Below are 24,785 nucleotides of genomic sequence, written 5' to 3' on the forward strand. Positions count from 1 at the left end.
ATCAAAACCAAACAAATGATGTGTTTGCAGTTGGCATCTTGGTGAGTAAATGTCAGAAACACAGCAACCATACATCAGTCTCCCCTTTCCAAGTACACATTGGTGGTAACAGTCGACAAAAATTGTCAGTGGAGGAGGAGCTGTGAATACTGACATCCGTTACAAGAAAGTCCCAGTTGATTTAAAGTTAGAATTCAATACTTGTTACCTTCATCGCTGGCAGAATTAGAACAGCCATGGGCAGCTATAGACCTTCACATGTATTTCCACAGAGATAGAAAATACCGTGTCTACATTAACAAGCACTGCATCCCACCCAGTATGAGTAGCTTGCTTACCATATTATATTCATTTCAGAGGTTTTACTTTTATCTGTGTGTCTAGTTTCTGAATGGGCTTGTCATTTCATTTGGAGCACATATAGAATCATAGAATAGTTTGGGTTGGAAGGAACCTTAAAGGTCATGTAGTTCCAATTCCCCTGCCATGGGCAGGGACACCTCCCACGGTTCCTTGCTTGAGTGCCTTCTCCTCCCCTGCTAGAAATAAGCACTGTTTGCTTCTATAGTGTCTTCTCTTTAAAGGTCTAGAAGTTTCAGAAACCTCTATTAGCTTTCGTTATGGAGGAAAGGAATTGCTATTTTCTACCTGTCTAATGGAGAAATGGGTACAGAAGCCAGGAAGAGGTGCCTAACTTTATGCCTTGCTTGTGTTCTAATAATCTTTCCTTTGAGCCTGTAAGTTTTCTTATGCCTTGTATTACTCATTGAGAAAAGGGAAATCTACACTGTCAGTGACCAAACAGTTCTTGGAACTATAAAATAAGAGGATTTTCGGTGTAGGGATTAGACCAGAGGGTTCAGAAAAGGCATGGTGGGGAAAAAGAAAATTTCCTGGATAAACAATCCATGTACAGCTATCTGTGTTTCCTTCTCATTTCTCTTACTCCTGTGACTGACTTCATACCCATCCTCCTGTTAAGAGATAAAAATATTGTATAAATGGGAGATCAAGGGACAATAGGTGTAACAGGTATTGCACTTCTGTGAGTGTGTGTGTGTATATTTCAAAGGCTTCTTTCTCTGGGTGTGATGCAGATGACTAAGAAGAAAAACAAGCTCAAGTCAAATGCTCTCAAACAAGTTTGACAAACAAAACAGGATTATATAACTGGGCTGGTATGTGATGACTTGGAGAACTGTAATTACCTCCCAAGAACCAGATACGTGGAAAAATCTAATTATCATTTTCTATCCTCTTCTGTGTCATCTTAGCTGGTCTAGTGATATTATTTGAACTCTTAAATGGGAACATTAATGAATTGCAGCCCCAACCGTTTATCTATTAAGGATAATATTATAGAAAGCAGAATGAAGGGAAAAAATAGGTTAAGCAATGAAAACCTATTAATCTGAACCTCAGTATTTGTCCAACTTTGTAATATATTTTGAAGATAACAAAGTATATGCATCTGCCTTTTGCAGGACAAAAGGAAAATATATTTAGTCTTAGATAACTGACATATTTACCTGTCTTTGGTAAGCTTGCTTTGTTTTTGTGGAAAGGAACTATGTTTCCCCCCAGGAGGCTTTGGGGGTCCTTTGGAAGGTTGGCAAAGCATTTGCTGAGGTCCCACCCTCAAAGTTAGGACTTGATACAAGCAAAGAGAGCGATTGTGCAGTGAATGAGGAGCGATCTGAAAGGGAGAAACAAGGAGGTGAGCTGCCAGGCAAGCAAAGGCTGGTAGTGGAGTTTGCCAATGGAATTCGCAGGTTATGGAAAGTTTGGGTGTGTAAATAAATGAAGCACAGAATATCAAGTAGGGAAAAAGGAGAACTCAGCATCTGAAAGTACCTGCAGTGATTTTATTGAATACAATTTCATCCTAAGTATTTTGTACTTCCCAAATACTGAGTTTCAAGTTTGGGTAATAAAAAGTTGCAGCTAATAAAACTTGCTAACATCAGGTGGCTATAGAAAAGACATACAGAAACCCTTGCATATGTGAGGAAAGATATTCTTAGTCAGTAAAATTTTTAAAGATGTTACACAGCACCAGTGGGCTGTCCTCCACAATACTGGTGTACTAGAGAGTCCTGGTGGACAACTCCAGCCACTCGTCGTCAATACAGATGATTTCAGACAGTCTCAAAGATCGAGAAAGGCCAACAGAATGAGGAAGGGTGCTGGAAAACAAAGGTTTATTTAACACATAATCTCTTTAAGTACATTAGTCAGAAAAGTAGAAAAGGGTTGAAGCTAAACAGAACATTACTCTTGACAGAAGTTGTTCCTAACACTGGCACCTTCGTTTCAGAAAGTTGGAACAGTTTGGCAATTAAACATTCTTTTAAGGTGGTGATGGTACCCCACAATTGTTCTTCACTAGCGACTTCCTACCCCTCCTTCTCCTAATTCAGTGAACATTTGGAAGAAAGGTGGGATGCAGGAGGAAGAATGCCAAAACCAAACCACCTAGTTATTTCATAGAATCATAGAATGGTTTGTGTTGAAAGGGATCTTAAAGATAATCCAGTTCCAGTCATGGGCAGGGACACCTCCCGCTAGATCAGGTTGCTCATAGCCTTGTTCAGCCTGGCCTTGAACACCTTGGGGATCCATGACTTCTCTGGGCCACCTGTTCTCATGCCTCACCACCCTCACAGTAAAATATTTCTTCCTAAAATTAATCTAAATCTCCCTTTCAGCTTAACCCCATTCCTATCACTGCACTCCCTGATACAGAGCCCCTCCCCAGCTTTCCTGTAGCCTCCTTTAAGGCAGCTCTAAGTTCTCCCTGGAGCCTTCTCTTCTCTATGCTAAACAACCCCAACTCTCTCAGCCTGTCCTTGCAGGGGAGGTGCTCCAGCCCTCTGAACTTTTTTGTGGCCCTGCTTTGGACTCACTCTAACAAATTGATGTCTTTCCTGTGCTGAGGACTCTAGAGCTGAATGCGTTACTCCAGGTCAGGTCTCAGGAGAGACCTCATAGGACATCTCTAACTAATGGCTGCTGCGGCGACTTGTTACACTTGGGCTGCAACTTTGTTTTATCAAAATAGTGCAGAGGCTTTGGAGCGACTTGCTGCTGAATGGGATGGAACAGCCCATCCCTGGGATGCTGGCTCTGCTGGCAGGAGCTGCTGGACCTCCTCGCACCTTATGTTTAAGACTTATTTAGGAGTTGGGAAAGGTGGGTTCTTGGCTCAGGTGTGAAACAAGTAATTTCTTAAGCTTCCTGGCGTGGGAATAGGGAGGGAAAGGAGGGCAAGGGGCACCACAGCCAGGAGTGCGGGGCTGCGTTTGCGGGAGGGGAGCAGGGAAAAGGACAGCAAGCGGGATGGGGTGGCATTTATAGGGGGAGAGCTGGGAAGGGAAGAGGAGGCAGGACGGGAGGTGGCATTTGAAGGGAGAAGGGAAGGGAGCGGCATTTACAGGGAAAGCAAGGAAGGGAAGGGAAAAGAAGGGGCAGGAGGGAGTGGCATTTGTAGAATCATAGAATCACAGAGTAACCAGGTTGGAAGAGACCCATCGGATCATCGAGTCCAACCATTCCTATCAAACACTAAACCATGCCCCTTAGCACCTCGTCCACCCGTGCCTTAAACACCTCCAGGGATGGTGACTCAACCACCTCCCTGGGCAGCCTGTTCCAGTGCCCAATGACCCTTTCTGTGAAGATTTTTTTCCTAATGTCCAGCCTAAACCTCCCCTGGCAGAGCTTGAGGCCATTCCCTCTTGTCCTGTCCCCTGTCACTTGGGAGAAGAGGCCAGCACCCTCCTATCCACAACCTCCTTTCAGGTAGTTATAGAGAGCAATGAGGTCTCCCCTCAGCCTCCTCTTCTCCAGGCTAAACAACCCCAGCTCTCTCAGCCGCTCCTCATAAGACCTGCTCTCCAGCCCCCTTCACCAGCTTTGTTGCTCTTCTCTGGACTCGCTCCAGAGAAGGAGGGACAGCAAGGAAGGGAAAAGAGGAGGAGGCAGGACGGGGCAGCATTTAGAGGGAAATCAAGGAAAGGAAAGGGAAGAGGAGGAAGGACGAGGCGGCATTTATAGGGAGAGTAGGGAAGAGAAAAGGAGAGGCAGGAGCGAGCAGAGTTTATAGGGAGAGCAAGAAAGGAGAAGGAGGAGAAGGAGGGAGGACGGGGGCGGCATTTATAGGGAGAGCAAGGAAGGGGGGGAAAGAGGAGGCAGGACGAGGCGGCACTTGGAGGGCTAGCGGGGAGGCGGCGTTAGCCGGAGGGGAGCAGGGAAGGGGAGGCAGGACGGGGCGGCTCTGCCAGCGAGCGGGGAGGCGGCGTTTGCCGGAGCAGGGAAGGGAGGAGGAGGAGGAGGCGGCTCCCACTGCCGTTCCCGGCGGGCTCGGGGCTGGCCATGGCGTCGATGGCGGCGGCGATCGCGGCGTCCCGCACGGCGGTGATGAACGGGGGGAACCGCCCGCTGGACGAGCGGGAGCGCAAGCGGTTCAGCTACTTCTCCTCGCTGAGCCCCATGGCTCGCAAGATCATGGCCGAGAAGGAGCGCATCCGCGAGCGCTACGGCCCGGAGTGGGAGCGCCTGCCTCCCCGCCAGCAGGACGAGATCATCGACAAGTGCTTGGTGGAGCCGCACATCCAGGCGCGATACGCCGCGCACCGCGGGGCCGCCCGCCCCAACAACAACTCCTCCTCCTCCTCCTCCTTCCCCAGCCTCCGCCTCAGCACCGGCCAGAAGGTGGTGCGCTTCGGCGACGAGGTACGTGGGTGGGAATGTGGGGGGGGAAGGGAAGAGGCTGCCTCCTTGGGTCGCAGGTTCGAGGCTGCTATCGGCTTCCTGTGGGACGCGGGTTCGAGGCTGCAGTCGGATATGTGAGGGTGAAGCTGTACAACGTGGCGGTGGCCCTCGCAACCCCCCCACGCCCCCCGCCCGCCCGTTCGGGCGGGCGGGGGGCGTGGGGGGGTTGCGAGGGGCTCCGCCTTGATAGGGTTTCCATGTTTCACTTCTTTTAGGGTGAGTGTTTTGGTCTGAGGGTGTTCTGGCTGGCACAGCTTCCCTGGGCAACCTGTGCCAGCGCCTCACCACTCTCATAGTGAAGAAATTCTTCCTTATGTTTAGGATCTCGTGTACATACTCTTGTGCCTCTGGACAATTCGTTCTCTTTCTCACCCCCACCATTTCTTCTTCTCTGCCATTATCTGATCCTCGTTGCGGCGTTGCCAGTCGTGGCGTTAATAACTGAGACTGTACATGCGTTGTGAAAGAGATTCCTAAAGAGGATTGGGTCTGCAGTGCTACAGACTAGGAGAAGTCTGTCTAGAAAGCTGCCTGGAGGAGAAGGACCTGGGGCTGTTGGTTGACAGCAACTGAACATGAGCCAGCAGTGTGCCCAGGTGGCCAAGAAGGCCAGTGGCATCTTGGCTTGTGTCAGAAACGGTGTGACCAGCAGGGCCAGGGAGGTTATCCTCCCTCTGTACTCGGCACTGGTGAGACCGCTCCTCGAATCCTGTGTTCAGTTCTGGGCCCCTCACCACAAGAAGGATGTTGAGGCTCTGGAGCGAGTCCAGAGAAGAGCAACGAAGCTGGTGAGGGGGCTGGAGAACAGGCCTTAAGAGGAACGGCTGAGGGAGCTGGGGGTGTTTAGCCTGGAGAAGAGGAGGCTGAGGGGAGACCTCATTGCTCTCTACAACTACCTGAAAGGAGGTTGTAGAGAGGAGGGTGATGGCCTCTTCTCCCAAGTGGCAAGGGACAGGACAAGAGGGAATGGCCTCAAGCTCCACCAGGGGAGGTTTAGGCTGGACATTAGGAAAAAATTCTTCACAGAAAGGGTCATTGGGCACTGGAAGAGGCTGCCCAGGGAGGTGGTTGAGTCACCTTCCCTGGAGGTGTTTAAGGCACGGGTGGACGAGGTGCTAAGGGGCATGGTTTAGTGTTTGATAGGAATGGTTGGACTCGATGATCCGGTGGGTCTCTTCCAACCTGGTTATTCTATGATTCTATGAGTACACTGGAACTGCTTTTTTAATCTCCTGTCTTGCTGTCAAAGAACCAAAGGTATTTTAAGAATCTCAAGGAGCTTGAAAGAGACAGTAGTACTGGAATTTGGCTCCCTCATTCCCCAAACTGTGTTTCTCTCTCAAGCATGGAGTTGGGATGTGTTGCACCCAGTTCACTTGGCATCTGCCTGCGTGCACCAGTCCATCATGGTGAGGATGCATCTAGCTGCTTACACCAGCCATTATGTGTCCACCGTTGGCCTCATGGTGTCAACGCTTCCTAGCTGAAACACACTCCAGAGTACACCAGCTCAATAACCTTGGTGGGGTTACAGGCCTTAGTACTTCCCAACCCTTCCTCCTAGTGAAATCCAACATCGCTTGCCTCTCTCTTGTTCTCTGTTTTCTACAGTCAAGTAGTCTAGGTCATGCACGTATTCATCTCTTCCACACTAATGGAGTCATGTATCACTCCCCTGAAAGAAGTTTTGTCCTGTTTGCTGAAGATTGACTTGCTATCATCGCACATGGGCACTACGAGACCATTTGTTTCTTCACCATCGTTTTCCAGGTCTAGACAGCCAAGGCCTTCTGCCTGGGGGCTTTTGGAGGCTGCAGTCTTCAAGTAGAGCTTCCTCTTTCCCAGTAAGCCTCCAGCTTTCGGCATTTCTCCATTTATTTGTAATGCTTGTTGTGGTGGAAAATTAAGGTTAACTGAGCAGAGGAAAATCTGGAAATAGAATCTAGGATTGAAGGTAAATGTAATCTAAATGGGCTGTGCTTGAAATTACCATAACTTATGAGCCATAATGAGGGGAATAGGTGGAAAAAAGCAGAGTGTGAGAGTCTGCCACCCTTTGACTGCTGTAGTAGTGAGTTTGTGTTGAGCATCTCTTTTGATGTTAGTTGGTGCCACTGGATCCTCCCTGTTTAGTTCAGTGAAAGATAGTTTAGATATTCAGTTTAAAAGTTCTCACTCTTCTTAATATTGTCCCTCTTTATCTACAAGTGTGTGATGTACACATGGATTTAAGGTCTGATTTTTCTTTTTTTTTTAGTTCTTTTTTTTTTGAAAAGGGATATTGAATATTTCAGCAACTCAAAGGATCAGACTCGAAATAACTAAACTTTTTATTGAAGAAAATGCCATGTGCTTTAGGAAGTGGTAAACATTTTATGTGAAGGAAAGACAGATAAGAGAATTTGGTTAGCTCCATTCATCATCCTGCAATAGGGAAGCTTGACTTATCTGCCTGGGGGTAGATGCAGTATTTGTTTTGCCAAGCATTAAGAACTTAGGCACCACGTCAATGGTTTGACCCTTTTTATCGACCCTCCTATTTAAAAATGCTTTAAAGCAACAAATATTCAGTGTAGCAAGAACATTTCTATTGAGCCTGTTACAGATTTGTGCTTTTTAAAAAATGAAGAATGCAGGGCAGCTTTTGAGTGTGGTTAAACCCCAATAAGTAACAAGTACTGTTCTGATAACGTTCTAAGATGCATTTGTTGGTAGGTTTGTGACTGCCTGGTTTCTATCAGATGCTTTCAGCAATGCTAGTGTCAGATATGCTGGCACTTTGCTAGTAGTGTCTTCCATTTTGAAATTCAGATGCTGTTTTGCAACAAGCTATCTACATATAGCAAGTGTAGTTTATGGTTCTTTTTTATGTATTCTGCAGGTAATTGTTGAAGTCAAGCGTATGACTGATTTTTTCCTCTCTTCTCTTTCTTCTGTTTTTTTGGCTAAGGAATATGTTGTATGAGGTTGTGTTTCTTACGAGTAGGTTCTTTAACACTGGTGAACAAAAGTTTATTTATTTGCCTTCTTTCTGGAAGAAGGCTTTGTTGTGTGCTGGAAACAAAAGCTCATCAGATATGGATCTCTTCTAATCTGTGTTGAAGCCTTGAAGCCTCTTTCTCTAGCATTTCCACTTGTACATTGCTTTTGTGAATATTGAAATAGTTGATGCTTTTGCTCCCATTTTCTTCAAGCATGTGAAGACTTGTTTATTCTACAGAAAGGAAATTTATTTCTCAGATTTTGTTGGTGATAAACATGAGTCAGGCACATCAGACAGGAAACTGTTGGACTGCATCGGTCGCCTGCTTTACACTTGGTCCTCTGCAGGTCCTCTGTGTGAGGACACAAGAGGTGGAGACCACAAGCTTCTTTCCCTTCCCTGACTATGAACAGAACCTGACAACTATCTCCTTCATCCTAGCTTCAAGTACACACAAAATAACCGCACATATCAACTCCTTGACACTTTATGTTCTCAGATCATGTCTTATTGTGTTTTATCATTTGCTAGATCCAATGGAAGCTCTCTTGAATGTGTGGAAAAAGCTCCTCAGACTTACTGGCTTTGAGGTGTGCTGGGCTATGCAGTCTGAGATACAATGAGCCATACTTTTGAGAAGAAAAACCTACAGTCCTTTTCTTTCAGGGAACTGTTCCTGCTTCACAAATGTCTAGTACTTCCATCTTTTGAAATAACCTATGAAGGTCTTAGCATTTGTCTCTGATGAGAGCTTTTTAACCACCAGTACCAAATACCGTTAAGTCATTTCAGGAGCTTTTTGCCTGTCTAAGCTGAAGGTTGAAGTTAGAAGTTGAGGTGCCAACAAGTGCAACGGTGATTGAAAAGACAACAAATTCTATGAAGCTGGAAACTGACTTGCTCCATCCTGAAGGGAATGATGTATCGTGGTGCATGACAACTTCATGCCTTCACTCTGCCTTCTCCATGCTGCTCTTCTATGCCTCTGTGAGCATCCTTTTGTCAGCAGAGCTCACTTGCAGCAGCGGTGTCATTGCTGAGTTGAGGATGTGAAGGGAGCATTGGGTGAAGAGACATGTCCCTCCTAGTGCTGTCTACGCTTGCCTCAAATACAGGAAAATAAAGAACGGTCTATCTCAGATCCAGGATGAGGATGGTCTTGGCTCACTCCCAAATTTAAAACTGATCCACAGCTGGTTTGCATATCCTGTAAATAGCAAGAAGTCAGGTCTTCCTTTAAACTCGTTAGGTAAAACCCACTGACAGCTCTGTGTACATGTCTGGAGCTTTAAGGTGCTGTAACAGCATGTAGGAGTGTTACACTGTTTGCTGGACTTAATTTCTGTCTGTGAGACACAATCCAGTGACTGGGGTCTTCCATCTCTCTTCTGCCCTGGACTGTGATTCCTGTCATGCGTGCTTCAGAAATACAGGGCCAACTCCAACAGATTCAGAGACAAAGGACACAGTCCTAAGATGATTTTGAACTAATATGACATTCACCTGCTGTGAGGCATCCCACCTAGACTGATGTGTCATTCCCATGTGGTCCAAATACTGATAGGACAGATACTAAAAGGCAGAATGTCACTGTCTTTGTTTTCCTTAAATGTTAGTAAATATGAGTATCCATTTCCTGGAATGTGAGAACCTGCTATTACATTTGTGTTCATGGCAAAAATTTCCTGTACCAAATTTCCTTTTTGGCCAGAATGAGTAGTCTGGCGGAGCCCAGGCCTTTCCTTTTAGATGGTGTCTGTCAGCCCAATTCTTCTTGAGAGCATGTTATCACCCTCATATATACCACAAATGTATGCTGCTAGAAACCCTGTATTTCACAGATGAGTAATAGTTGGAAAATGACACATTTTCATATTTAGTAGGTGACACAATTAGACACTTCTAATTCTGATTTCATAGCCCTTGGCCAGCAAAATCTACCTAGGGTGAAATAAGAGATGGCAGATCAGGAGAATGCTGCCAGATGTCCGAGAAATGTATTTCTCTAAAAGCAAGGGTAAGAAATAAGAAGGGTAGTCATGGTAAGATGTGAAGTTCCTGTCTTAGCTTAAAACATGGTCTAATTCTGTTATTTTTTTGAACAGCAGGAAGGTGAAACAAGCAGTCCAGATCTTGTCCTGTCCTCTCCTTCCTTGTGCATTTCCGGGCCTTTCTCTTTCCATTTGCTGTCTGTTCCATCTCTTGTTCCATCCCTGATGCACTAGGGTGGCCAAGCAGTGATGTGCTTTGTATGGAGGGTGGAACTCATTACCTCTACCAGCATGAACATCGAACATGCAAATGAGTCTCATCCATGACTAGGAATAGAAGTGTCATTATTTTGTTGCCTTGAACAAATGTGGACAATTATTTATGTATATATTTTTCATCCCTTCTTTTTTCAGTGTGGGTCACATATTTCTGGAGGGCATGCTGTGTATGAAGAGATTATTTAAATTTCTCAAATTTGGATTCTTTTCAGAAAAATAGCTTCTTAAATGAAGCTCTTTCAGATGTGAGATTTTTACTCTGGACGTGGTGTGGTTCTTTGAACAGCACCAAATACTTGTTTCATACTGATCGTCATTGAAGTGGCATAATGATGTGCCTTGTCAGGGCTGGATCCAGCTGTGGCTTGGCCTGATGGATGCACAGCTGTTTCACTGCCACGTGAATGCCTGGCTGCACACGTACTCTTTGGTCTGCAGAAGGGAGGAAATAGGACTTTATTTCCATAAGGTCCTGGCTCCCCATGTTATTTCTGTCCCTGTATGTTGCCAGTGGTTACCAAGGAAAATGCCTAGTAGACAACTGGTAATACAATAAGTTTTAAAGCCATTTGTAGGTAAACCATTTAAAAAGGTTTAGACCAGGTTAAACCTTCATGTATTTTGTAGGTTAAATTGGTATACTAATGGATACTCTTCCCCTCAGAGAACTTGTTTTCCATCAGTCTTTAATTGTGATCAGTGCCATCTCTAAGCAGTGTTCCCACGTTTTAGCTAGTTCTGTCGTAGTGGTTGTTATGCTTCCTGCAGTGCAATGTAGTGTCATCTGCGTGTGATGCTGTTGTAAAGCTGCTCTTCCAATTTTTAGTCATTCTTGAATTTTATTTCAGGACTTAACTTGGCAAGATGAACACTCTGCTCCATTCTCCTGGGAAACAAAGGTAAATATGCAGCAGTTTTTTTTTTAAATTTGATTTGTCATTTTATATTGTTCATTGTGCATTTATATTATCTCCATTTTGAGACTCTGTAAACTCATGTCACCTTTATTCTACAAGAGCTGTGCAAAGTGATTGTTCTGCAAATGAAATGGGGCTGGTGTGCTTCGATTTATATCAACAAACACAAAATGTACTTCATGAACTAATGTTCTAGCTTCAAGTGCAGGTATAAAACTGATTCGTTCCAAATTATCTGATTTTTCATTGTAAACTTTCCAAACAACTTTCCGTGTTTAGTGAGACCAATGTCTCGGGTATTGTATGAGCATAACTGCATTTCACTTTTGAAGTCAAGAGAAAGTTAGTCAGGGAATGGATCAAGAAAGATACAGATGTGTATCAGCTTCATTGGATTTTTTCTTAAAGTCTATCACCTACTTCATCTTTCTGTTATGTACTAGAATATAGTGGAACCTGTCACCCTGGGGCTGTGATAGAAGCATTGGGTTATTTCCTTTCCAGAAGGCAGCTCCTTCAAAAACAAAATGGTTTTCTGTGGTGGGTTGTTTTGGGGGTTTGTTTCTGTTTGCTTGTTTTGTTTTATTCTGCCTCTGGTATTTTGTTAAATTATTTACAATGAGGTTCTCATAAGGCTAGCACAGAGTCAGAGTTCCCCATCCTTCTGAACCTGCAGTGGAAGGAAACATAGTTGTACTGTGTTTATGGTGGGAAATTCAGTTTAATTCTTGTTGAAGAAAATATTGGAGAAAAACCCTTGCTCATTGTCTTTCTTAGCTGGGTATGATAGGCATATTTAATCACACATTTAATACTTCATGTTTTCTGGCTTTATCTGCCAGAGAAAGCTGCTCTCTGCTCTGTTTCTTCTTTTTTTGCCCTTGAACTATGTAGATAATCATGTATGAGCTTATGAATATAATCTTAGCCTAATGCAGAGTAATTATTTGGAAATGCCCATGAACACTAAATTAATCCAGTTGACCCAAAGTTAGACTTGTCAGACTTCCCTTCTCAAGGTCACTGCCTCTAGCTGGCAACCCATCTGTGCTTTACAGATGTTGATTAACGTATAACTTGATGTGGCTTCTCCATCTCTGCAGCCTACAGTGCTGCAGTTTAAGAGAAAGCATTGCCAGTCTGCACTTGCCTTAAAACTCTCTTATGTGCTGTGGTGGTTCAGGAGGCAGGGGAGGGTGTCCTGCAGTGGAAGCCAGGTAGCCCAGGCAAGTCCTCCTGTCTTTCAGGACTCTTAGAAGAAGAAGCCACTGGTTTTTAGTCTTAATACTAAACGGCTTTTAGCATGGGTATACTTGAGTGAAGCTGTCAGTAAAAGAATAGTAGTGAGAAGAGTGTGGACCTCATTGACAGCAAGGTGAAATGAGTAACTGTTGGAAGCAGTGGTGTTGTCTCCTATTTTTTGGTGCAAACCCCAAACCTCAGTCTTGGGGACATGACAGCTGTAATCATATTTCTAAGCTCTGTCTTGATAGGAGTTATGAATATTTGAACTTCCTGGAGATAGTCCTTCCTGACTAGTGATCATGATAGATCACTGACTAGTGATCCATGACGAGATGCATCTGCACTCTAATGGATCTTCTCTTTAACTAACAGTTGGCTTTGCTTGTGAGTGTTTGTATGTCCAGTGAAGTGGTTTTCAACCCACCCTATGGCTTATCTGTTGCTGATAGAGATTATTTTTACTATCCCTCTGGTGTCTCAAAATGAGAAACCACAATGGATAGATGCTCTAGTTTCATGATTTTTCTGTAATGAATGAGGGCTTGCAGAGTGATGTGGAAAGACTCATGACTGCTGAAAAAAAGCGAGGTGGGGAGGAGGTTGCTTAAGAGATATTTGTCTTGGCTGATCAAGCCCTCACTCCTTGCCGACCAAAGCTAAAAGCTGTGCCTCAGCCGTAGTTTGAAAAGTTGCATGTTTTTTTGTTTTGCAATACTCTAGAGAACGCATTTTGTCCAGCTTTACAGGGTGTGGGTTGGTTGGTTTGTGTGGGTTTCTCCTTTTGTTTTTTTCCCCAGTGCCTTGTATTGTGTCAGTCTTTCAGCCAAATCCTTCAACTGCTGAGTCTTCCAGTTCTAAAGGTGAACATCCTGCTTCGTGCTTACTCTTTCATCTCTTCCCTAACCAGTATTTTAATAAGTAATACTGGAAGGCAATTTCTCCATGAAGTATCCTGGCCCAGTGTGGGGAAACACTGAAAAACCTCAATGAGCTGTTTAATGAGGTTGACGTGTTGTAATGCACGTTCTGTGTCTTGTGAGCCAGATCTGTTCCCGCTGTTACTTTAGGCTGTCGGGTTCTTTCCATTCCATTAACTCTAACTCCTGATAGGTTATTCTTTCCATAATATTCTTTTCCCTGATATCCCTTTCATGCAGAGTATTTGTTTTGTTTGGTTTGGGTTTGGTTTTTTTTTTTCAGATTATTGCCATGATGACGAAATTCCTTCGTTCTTTTGCAGTTTTGCATGAATGTGCTCTGGCTTACACATGGAAGGGAATGTGGCATTTGCCGTCTGCTTTTGCAGAGAAGGAGAAAGCAGACACGCAAATCAGTAAAAGTGATAGGCTTGATTTATTTTTTTTAAAACTTTTTAACATTGAGACTGTAAGAAAATAAGGCAGCAAAATCAATATTTGTCTGTAACTTACTTCAGAAAAACTGAGAGGGTGGTGAGAAGAGTAGAGAAGAAGGGAAGGTATATTTTCTGCAATTTGGAGCTTCTCAGCTGTTACAGTGATACTGACAGTGATTCCAGATGATTAAGTATGGGCAAATTTTTCTCACCATAGCAAGTACGAGAGTCCCTAATTCCATGGCTGTCAAACTTACCCACAGAGCAGTGTACTAAATTGCTGTAATTTGGGGCAGAATGTCGTTGAAGGGCTTGATAACTTCACTTGTGTCAAAAGCAAACTTCCCGTGTTCTCATTTTAAACACAAATGTAAGATAGGCCTTAAGTTGTATCACAACGAACACTTGCATGACTATCTCCACCATTTTCAGCTGTTTGATGTGTATTTAAAGTTCTTGTCTTATGACTTTAAGCCCTCAAACAAGGCAAACAAAGGAGAAATACCAAGTAAAATTGCCGAGAAAGCTGTTAGAGAGCATTTAAAATACAGCATTTTTAGTAGAAAAGTGTAGCACTTCTCAGAAGTAAAACTACTCGTGAAACAATGAGTTCTCAAGGCACTGCCAATAAGCTGACATTTTAAAACTAGAGATTGAATTGGAGGGAGTGATTTGGTTCATGGGTGGAGCCCTCATGAACATAACACATCTTGAAATGCGGGTTACGTTTTTAACTGGAGCTAAAGCCAGGTTTATAAATTTAGGGCATTCTATTTATGGCTTCAGGTTTAAGCGAGATGAAAGCCGACATTTTGGCTGAGCTTAGGCTTTGAGGTTTCTTGGTTTGTTTGAAGTGAAACTCAGCGTGAACCCCAAGATATAAATGGAAAACAAAACCATGCCTGGGTCTGGAAGTAAAATGTCTCTGCACAGCTGTTCCTGAACTTAGAACTTTCTGGGTTTAATGTGGTATTTTGTGTTTTGGTGGTTTTTTTTTTTTTTTGGGGGGGGGGTTGTTTGTTTTTTAGAATTAATTTGGTAGTGGGCAGAAAATATAATTTCAGTATGCCACCTCAACTAAGACACCAAATGAACAGAGCGGCATAAGTTGAGATTAATTTCTAATTAACGCTATTAACTAAAACAGGTTTATTCAAAATGCTTAAAATTGATACATGCACCTCTAAAAATTTGTTGGTCGTGATACAGGTAGACTAGTTGTGAAGGTAGCTTTAGAGAGTTCTTTTTGTAGTTTTATCTTTTTAACTTTGGACTTTTTTCTCCTTCAGTTCTCTTCTGCTTTCAACAAGCTGTCAGGTATTTGTTGAAAAGAGAAGTCTTCAAGGTGTGTTTAAAAGCAAACAAACAAAAAGAAGGCAAAAAATGTTCCCTCAATAATCTGATTTCTTCCTCCCTGTCTGAATTCCCTTATTGTATTACTTGTTACTTGTACACAAGTAATCTAATACCAGCAGTGATTTAGAAAGAAAACATTACCTTGCTTTTATAAAAAAAGCTTGAAAACTGTTTCCTTTATTTGAAACCAGACAGTCTTTGATATCCTTCTTCTTACAAGTCCTAGTTGGTTTTATGTTGGGATTTTTTGTGTTTTGGTTTTTTTTTTTGACAGGAGAAAGTGGCAGAAAATAATTTTTCCCCCTTCCTTTCTTATCAGCCTGATATTAGAATTGTTTGTTACAAGTGATTTGTCTGTGGGATTATTTTTATCAAGCTGTCATAAATGGCAGTGCTTCCATGGGAGGAAAGAAGAGTGATGCCTGAGGTTTTGGGTTTTCCCTTCTCTTTTTTGACCCAGATTATAGACGTTCAAAACACAGTCCTGTAAGACTGCTGTTGACTATTGGCTCTTCAGCAAAAACCCCACAACTTGTAGTAATAGTGGCTGTGTTTAAGGTTTATTTTAATTTGCATGGCCAGTTACCTACATCAGTTTTTAGACAGTTGGTTTTGAGTGTAAAACCATGCGCACATCACATACTGTCAGTGTGAGTTTGCTCAGGCTAGCCAGCAGTGGTGGCAGACTAGAATGCTATTCATATCGCCAAACAGTTGATAACGAGATTTTCTCAGAAACTCCATGTGTCTGTGGTGTTGTCTTCTTGCACGGACTAGAATTAGATTGGTTTTGAGTGCTTTGCTCTATTTTTCCCCTTTCAATTTGTCTCTGCTGACCAAAGGAGTTTTCTTTCTGACTCTGAAAGATCCCAAAAACACCTGTGGTGTGCACAGGAAGCAAGGCAAAAAACTACAGCTATTTTGGGTTTGTCCATTCAGCAAAGCAAAGCAATCTTCTAAATAGCTTTAAACTTGATTTTCTTACCTCTGCATATATCAGTCTGTGCTTAAAACAAGTCGATTTTGACAGTGCTTCTGCAGTCTTCATCTCAACAATTTGGATTTTTCAGGCTGCCAAACAAAACAATTTATTTTGGCTGTGTATGCTTGACTGTTTAGTAAAATACTACACATTCCGGATGAGTGAATAAGATGCTTTAAAAAAAGGTCCTGGGTTCTTTGTGGTCATCATAATATAGACTTACGAACTGAGACCTGATTTCTTACACCACTATTAAATCATAACGTTCTTAGTGTGTGTTGCCTCTCTTTTAGAATGTGTTGTTTCCCATGAGTATATACAGCCAGTATTACAATTTGGTGGGTTATCTCTGCCTTGAGACTGTTAGGTCTCAAATTAGGTCTGAGTTTTTTTATGCCAATAAATAAAATTCCTAAATACCTTAATATGGTCTTTTTAAGGAAAGATGGACATGCAACTTCCTAAAAACTGCTATTTTTAATATAACTTGTATTTATTAGACAGAAAGATGATCCAAGACCTAGGCATGCTTTATTTTAACCCTTGCAGTGGTTTGAGACCAGAGGGATAAGGCTGACAAGAACATAGACTTCTAGGTTTACTCTTGACTCAAAATACTACTTTGTGCATGCTTTCACATGCATTCTTTCACCCCCTTGCTCTCACTTGATGTGTTGAGGACAACTTGCTTTTGCAATATCTTAAAAATACTACTGCCGTTAATAGCTTTTATTTGAATTCTGATGAATTCTGGAAATTGCAGTTGAGACTGCAGTAGCCTGTCTATAAACTCTTGAGACCTGGGCTGAACAGTTCCCAGAAATACAATTTGGGCAAATGGTAGGGAAAATAAAGTATTTTTGTTTTATTCCTTTGATGGGGAATTAAAGTACAGAAACTGCAGCTCATTCAAAGTCATACAAAGTCTATGAAAGCAGCTGGGGAGTGAAACCCTGTCTTTAGAATTCAAAATTATGCCTGAATTGCAGTTCGCTTTTGACCATCAAGTCTTAGTGCAGTGTTTGGCGTGTGCTTCCCCAAAGCGGCAGCTGGCAGAGCACCACAAGTGCAGTTCTGCTACTGAAAAGCTCAAATGTGCAACTGCAGCTCTCAACTCTGCCTTGGCCCGAGGGAAGTGAGCACGTGGCATGGCCCTTTATGGACTAGCTGCTACCATTAGTTTGATCAGGGCCAGCAGAGATATGCATCAGGATATTCTCATGTCTGGCAAACCTCAAGAAAAGGAAATGTTTTTTTGGGGAGTGACTGTCTTTTAAATATTATTTCCTTCCCTCTTCTGCTGACCCTGTCAATTGCCAATTTGCAGCCTGACATTACAAATTGAGAGCAGAACACTAGTTAAAATGACATTTCTAGAGTCTAGTGATTAATTTGAATATACAGTACTACTCATGACTTATCTGTCAGCATGCAGTGTTTCACACATGGGTCTTTTCCATGTCTATCTGCAATTATCTCCCTACTTAGACTGCTGCTCTGTTGGAGTTTTTTTAGGGGAGAGGGTGTTTGTAGTGTTTCACTGCCAATTTTGTGACCTGAATGATATTGCATATTAATCATTTTCTTTCATCAGCTGCATTTCTTAGGGGTTCAGATAGCTTAAGTATCCTTGAGAGTTAAATAGAAGCATTAGCCATATGAAAGAACATAAAACGTGGCCACAGGCAATGGCTTTTACTTCACAGTGTAAGACCTCCCCAGAAGGCTTGGCTTTGCTTGTCTGTCCTGCTGCCATTGAAAGGCAAAGCCATCTTGTTAATTCTCCTTTTTCTAATTTTTGTTCCAATAGATCCCTGCTTCTCTTCCATCAGTACTTTCCCTGGATTTTGTTTCCAACACTAGTCTGGTGGATCTGGGGCTGTAACGGCCTCTCTGCCCTCTGGGCACTGACCCTCCCTCTCTTGGGCTGGGAAGTGGGTGAATCATTTTACTGAAGTTGACTGCTGCTCTGGTGGCCTTTAGCTGCTGTCATATCTAGTGTGAGCCTGGGGACAGGCTACTCAGAAGAAGGAAAACTGCTGTAGGATAGAAAGTAGCAGTGGCTTAATTCCTACGTGATAGGGTACTTAGGTCTTTCAAGATAGAATTTTTTTTTCCCCTGCCCTCCTTGTGTACTGGGGAAGTACAGGTCTGTTTTATATTGTGTTGTGCGTTTTTTAAGCTGGGGTTTTATCAGTTCTGAAGTCTTAAAGCATCTTAACTTCAGGGTGGTAAATCTCTATTCGGTAGTATTGCCAAATGAGCTTAGGGAAATAAATCCCTAGATTTTGATATAGGGAATGACAGTCAGTGTAAATAATCCTTAACACCATTGCATTTGTTGTTTGTTGATGCAGAATTTATCTATGGCAAAATCTCCTGCTCTTAATTTTACTTCATGACTTTCATTTAAAAAAAAATAAAATTGGAGCAGGAGGGTTTTTTGAACTGACCTTATTCTAGCTGATCTATAATTATTTACAGCTTCTTTATGTCCTGCATCTTTTGATAACAGTCTATTCTTAATGAAAACATGGAATTTGGTGCTTCCTTGCCTGTAACCTTGGAAAAATGTCCAATGTATCTATTGCTTTAGAAAGCTCAGATGTTAGTCCATGAATCGAATCATGTGTAGCCAGCTGCTGACTGTTTAAAAAAAAAGTTTTATAAATAATGAGTTCCTGAGTTAATACTTGTGTTTTGATGAGAAGGTTCTGAATATTACATAGGAGATGTGTAAGGCCTGCTAGATCTGGACTCCCTTTGAACTTAACATGCACGATAATTTAGGACTCGAGATCAAACACTTCTGGTGAAAACGATATGCAGCTAGGGCTTGTTTTAGACTTGGACCCATAGATGCTATCGCATTTTTATTCAGGAAAGGCCAGGTAATGAAGTAGGATGGGAAAGACATCACAAATCTATAATGAATTTCAAACGCATCTATTAACTGCTTGTAGCAAAAGCTGGTATTTGAAATGTCCTCTGAATTTTTTCAAAACTAATCAGGCCCATAATTACAACAGTGTAGGTCTAACAGTAGATGCAATTTCTTTTTTTGGTGTTTTGGGGTGTTTTTTTGGTTTGGTTTTTTTTTTTTTTCACCGTTAGTTCCATTGTACAAACAAAAGTCCAGACATTAGGTTGTTCTTTTCTGGAATTGCTATGGTGCTGTGTTCCTAAATACAGTAATGCTTATGTGTTTCTCAGTGTGAAATAAGGTTTAATTTTTATTAGCTTAAAGATTGTCCAGCTAGTTGACAATAAAGATCACTGAAGTGGAGGTAAGTAAAATGAACTTTTTGAAGTACTGTTCGCTTTTGGGTGGCTTTTGCAAAATCTGTGTCATACTTCAACCATGGTCACTTGCTTCCTTGATCCAGAACTGAGTGCAGCTATCCTTACAGCAAGTGAAAACAAAACAAGGCTCTGGAATAAGTGAAGAACTGGTCCTGCTGGAGATGTTTCTCTTCCTTCAGAGAGATACTAGAATTACAAAAAACACTTACCTGTGCATACCCATTACACTTAGTCTTTATCTTGGAAATTGATGGAGTTATAACGTGTTGGAAACTATTTCAAAGACTGTGATAGAAGATTGCCTTTTAAACTACACTGTAAAGCGCTTTTGCTTTATATTTTCGTGCAGAACATCTATGGCTCTCAAAATGCATCCACAACTGTTGTAATGTTTTAGTCCCATGCTGTCTGGGATGACACTGAGTAATTCAAATAGAGTTGCTTTCTCTGCCTCCTCTGTAGCCAGTCTAGGACTCTTACAATTGCTTGCAGCTCCGACTTTTAAAAATTATTATTTTTATGTAACTACAAAGGTAGACATTTATGGAGAAATTAAGTTGGCTTTTCTGTGTTATGTACTGCCTGGGAGTTGCCTGGCCATGAGCAAAGGTGTTATCTATATGCATCATGATCAGAAGTTCGAAACTGTCTTTATGAAAGGCTTTGAAATACTGTCTTTCTTTAACCCTGAACAGAGTCAGATGGAGTTCAGCATTGCATCTCTGTCCATACAAGAACAAGGTGGTAGCCAGTTGCAAAATGAACAGAGGCAACCCGTTAAAGCAGCATCTGGTGTCCAAGTCCCTAAATCTTCTCAAGCCAATAAGACCCCTGGCTCTGACGGGTTGATAGCATCCAGGAAGGAAGAGGAGTCCTCTTTCTGGAAGATAAATGCAGAGCGGTCAAAGTTTGAAGGAGACAAGTCTGAGTTCCAGTCCCTGACCCCCAGCCAGATCAAGTCCATGGAGAAAGGAGAGAAACCCCTTCCATCTTTTTATAGACAAGAGTCTACTCCAAAGGAGATGGCAAAAGCTGAGAAGCCCAGCATAACAAAACCAGAGAAGTCTGCCGCCCCCAACCTACCTTCTGTATCCCTTGAATGGGAGAAACCTCAACCAACTCAACTCCCTGCTAGTTCTCTAGATGACTTCTTTCTTCCTGACCCACCACAGGACCTGGCATCTTCTAGGACAAACAAGGAAGATAGTGATGGTACTATACTTACAGATCCACAACTGCCTGGGCAGGTAAGGACTGTTATACCCACTGTCCTTAGACTTAAAATCTGTGTAGCATATTAAAATCTGACAAGGCCCCTCTGGAAGATGCGGGACTCCATAAAGCATTAAGCCATAGCTAAGCTTGATGGCTTTTTATCCTGCAAATTTAAAGAACTCTATTTAACCAACATATTAACTGCTATTGTTTGTTTCTATCAAGTATATTTTAGTATAGTAAAGTTCATAGGATAAAGGCATCGTTTAAATACAATAGCAGAAACACTGACATGGTAGCCAGTGGCCAACTGATAGCAAGCCACCTAGCAATTTATGGTAAAGAGCTTTCCGTAGCAAGGAAAAAAGTTGTGGGGTGGGAATTTTGGGTTGGTTTTTTTTATTTGTATGTTTTTTTTCTTGAAACAGCAAGACACTTAATGGAAAAAAAAGAAGGTTTTAACTTGGAAAATAGGTGAAGTTTTTTGGTACACACAGCATTGCGGTGAATGTTGCAACTAGTTTCTCAGCTGTTTTAAGCCCAACACCCACTTCCCAGTGCTTTGTCCCAGGCAGCTGGGCTGCTTTCAAATGTGTTTTCTCTTAAAGTCCAAAATGGAAATGGAATGAGCTTCCAAAATTAGCCCGCTCAATGTTTTTTTAATAAAAAAACCCTGAAAACCCCAGCAAAAGAAAATAACCGTAAGCAGCTCAGTAGCCAGTTGAAGATATTTAAAAAAGCAGAAACTGATCTGTAAGAAAAGAAAGGGAACAACAGGATATGACATGATGAGGGGAAGAAAAGAAAAAGGAAAAGATCTGCAGCCTAAAAACTGTGAAGTAGAGAAGAGAAGTGGTTCTTCAAATGGAGCAGCTCAGTTCTGTTTGGCATCTGTAGCATCACACTGGCATAAGCCTGACAGATTACTGCACACCTTAAACATGTCACATAGGTTTTTCTCTACCATATTTTCCCAACAGTGATTGTTTAAATACCAAACAAGATGATGTGAGGCCAGGAGGATGCAGGATGACGTAAATATTTGCAAGAGAAATAAGTGGCAGCACTTAAGAGAGAACAACACTTAAACCACTTCAGGAGCCCTGTGTTTAGGGTTTTTTTTCTGAAACTAAGGCATAATGCTTCTTTAGCAGTTTTGCTACAAATTGTGACCATGGTAGTCCTTCAGGCTTTATGTTTTCCTACAAGTTGATGGTTTGTTACAGTTTCAGTTCCTTTGTGAATGTTTTCTAGCTAAATGAAATATTTTGAAAACCTTGATTTTTCTGTCTGTGGAGAAACAGGTCTCCCATGCAAAATATAAACAGAGTAGCAGAGACGATTGTGTGCGATAGAATTTCCTTAATTTATTCTCTGGATTATTTTCCCTGTTCTGGAGAAGGGTGCCATGCTCTAGAAAGCGAATCCAGATACTATGTCCATTGAATAGTCTTCCTGAAGACTAAAATTGCTCTAAATGTCATGGCTAAAAGTGCAGCACTGCAGGAGTGAGCTGTTCTTGATAGCCTAGTAAATAACTTGTCAACAAAGTTTAAACTGTGTAGTTTTCTGGAAACAACTGGCTGTCATTGCAACAGGCAATCCATTGAATTAGTGACGCTTACAATCTGTGTTTGTTTCATTCTCTGCAGTGCCCAGTCCAGTCTAAAAATCAATCTTTATGTATTTTTCTATGGGGACAAAAAAGAAAAAACCAAACATTTTCCCTGCAGAGCACTGCAAGAATTTTATTTTTATCTGTAATTACCTTTTTGGCTATTATGAGTATTTTTCTGTGTCTAGTATTTCCTGGTATAGGTTCTTAGGTATACTAGAGCAAGGTGAAGAACTTGAAATTTTGGCAGACAGCATTTTAAACTTTTGTAGATAGGCAGGCAAGTACTGAGTTTGTAATACCATAATTAAGAACCGTATTTTCTTTTCTTTCCTTGCAGACTAGTACAAGCAATGTTATCTTGAAGACTGGCTTTGATTTTCTAGACAACTGGTAAAAGATACTTCAAAATACATCAAACCGATACTGGGGAAGGAATGGAATATCTTTCTCCTTCTATGTTAATTTACTAGCATTTGTGTTTTTTTCTAGAAGTAACTTTTGAACTCTTAAATGTTGCCTTTGTATAAACTTTTGTAATACCATATGCAGTTTTGTTTTTTAAATAGTGATAGAAGTGTGGTTTCATTTGGATATTTTTTTAATATCTGTTAAAATTTTTAGTAGCTACTGTATCAAGAGGATGGGAGAAGATACCATACATGTGTTACAGAAAAACAAATGAGAGTCTGTATCCTAGAAATGGATCCTACAGGACCAGATTGTTGTTTTCAGTCGAAACCTTGCTAGCATGGCTTGTAAGAAATAGTGTTGCACGTGAAATGGTTCCAAATAAGCAAATAATTCCATACTTCAGATAACTAGCAAAACCAGTAAGAAAAATAAGCATATGGAAGAATTGCATTGATTTCTGTATTTCATGTAGTTTGAAAGGAACTTTTGTACTGCTTATTCAAAAACACTAATCTTTTGAAGAGGACAAAGGCATTGCCAAAATGATGGATCCAATGAAGCACTGTGTGTATACCCTACAAACCTGCTAAAATAACATAATAAGAGTGTTAGAAAAATGACCTGGGGAAATAACAGGTGTTTCTAGTCTTTGGATTAAAGACTTCGGGGGTGGAGTGGAGGGGAATGGGATAACGCCTAATGAATGGGAGAAATCGTCTTCAGGGAACACAAGCCTAATGATTTCACTGCCTCCTTACTAGAGCATAACTCTTGATAATAGTAGTGCTGGAAGTGCAGCACTGGGAATTGCTGGAGCGTAGATTACCTTTTTATTAGGAAACCACTGTATTTTTTGGAGGTCATAGCAGTATAAGGCTTCTTTGTTTTTTAAGCAGCTTATCGTCTCAAGGACTCATCAACTTTGGTGCTTTTTCCTCCTTGTGGGTACATTCTTTTCAGCATTCAACGTCTGGGATACGTTTGTTCCTGAGGTGCAGAGAGGCATCTCAAGGTGGCCCTCCGCAGACTTGCCTCCGGTTCTGCTTTCGAATGATGTTTGGTGTTTAAAATGTAGAAAACAAGACTAGCTGTCGTTTGAATATGTTGTCTCTGAAATGCAGCATGATTTACACACTGACTCTCACTGTGTTTACCTCACCTTGAAGCCTTAATTCCCCCTACGCACAGCCAGTGACTGGTCTGCTCCAATGCCAAAGGTTTGACCTTTCTCTTTACCTCAGCAATAGTCCCATAGCATTTGTTTGGGGTGGAAGGCAAAACACAGGGCTCGAATGGGTCCAGCCAAGGCTGTAAGAAGGTCACCATCTCCAAGACCATAATTGTGCTAGGCTTCTCATGGATTAGCACTTGATGTTTGGTTCACTGCCAGGGGCAGTTAATTGTGCAGAACTGGATGCTGCAGGATATTTTTCTGCCTGTTACAGGAAGAGTTTTAGATGTCCTGGAAGAATCCTTTCCTCTAATTGCTGTGCTGTTTGCTCTGAACAAGCAGAGGATGCTGATAGAGCATTAAAGCTTACCTATTGATCAAGGAAAATGCTGTAAGCTACGCCCTCCACTCCTCCCCCAAAAAGAACCACCAAGCCCTCCAGTTTTTCTAGTGTTTTCTTAAAAGATTGCCACAGAGAATAAGTCATAGTGTAGCCTTATTTATAGATTTCTGAAAGGTTCTTTACGCACTTCCTGAAATGTACAAACACTTGTAATTCGTGTATAAGGTCTCCAGAAGTTCAAAAAATACTTGTTGTTTCTACAAGCCTGGACTTTACTGCTGTTTTCTTCCTTAGCTGACCTTTTTTAGCATTTGCTACAAGCATCCACTATTAATATAGCTTAGAACAACTTTAGCACAAATTCTTTAGGTGCATAATTAGCATTGACTTGCACCTTATTTTCAGAATTGACAGATGTTAACCCTGGGGTTTACAGTTACCAGTGAATCCAATTTTCTGTACATTCAGCTGCTGAAAAGTTATAAATCCAATGAGAAGGTGTGCATTGTAATCTTACTTTGATTTGGGGGGCATCTGAAAGCAAAGTCTCCTGCTGTTGAGGAGTGTTATTTTAAACCTCTGCTAAATACGTTAAAGCTTCTTAGGGAAGAACCTGGGCTGCCTGTCTCTTCCATCAGCTAACTTTACCCTAATACACATTGGGACCAGCTGGTAGAACATGCTGCAGAACTTTTTACTTATCCTGGTAGATTTTTCCTGTGCTTTGACAAGAGTTGATGCTCCTTCTTTCTTTAATATGGTTTTATTAAACATTCTTACAAAGAAATTGTACTTGGTCACATTTTATATTAACAATGTTTTAATAAAGTCACTTTAAATAGAA

The 24,785-nt window shown here is 41.8% G+C and overlaps 1 protein-coding gene across 2 annotated transcripts; it reads left to right on the plus strand.

The window, feature by feature from the left end:
* The first annotated feature begins 4,310 nt into the window (after window positions 1-4,310).
* Window positions 4,311-24,785, plus strand: C2H1orf198 (chromosome 2 C1orf198 homolog). Of its 2 annotated transcripts, XM_069852313.1 has the most exons (4): window positions 4,311-4,734; window positions 10,875-10,925; window positions 19,879-20,430; window positions 22,354-24,785. In XM_069852313.1, the coding sequence occupies exons 1-4, from the start codon at window positions 4,375-4,377 to the stop codon at window positions 22,408-22,410; spliced, it is 1,020 nt and encodes a 339-aa protein (XP_069708414.1). In that variant the 5' UTR covers window positions 4,311-4,374; the 3' UTR covers window positions 22,411-24,785. The 2 variants fall into 2 exon arrangements, with proteins under 2 accessions (XP_069708414.1, XP_069708415.1); XM_069852314.1 differs by lacking the exon at window positions 10,875-10,925 and having other exon boundaries at window positions 4,312-4,734.

The sequence above is a fragment of the Phaenicophaeus curvirostris genome, chromosome 2 (assembly GCF_032191515.1).
Source record: "Phaenicophaeus curvirostris isolate KB17595 chromosome 2, BPBGC_Pcur_1.0, whole genome shotgun sequence".
NCBI classification, from domain to species: Eukaryota; Metazoa; Chordata; class Aves; order Cuculiformes; family Cuculidae; genus Phaenicophaeus; species Phaenicophaeus curvirostris.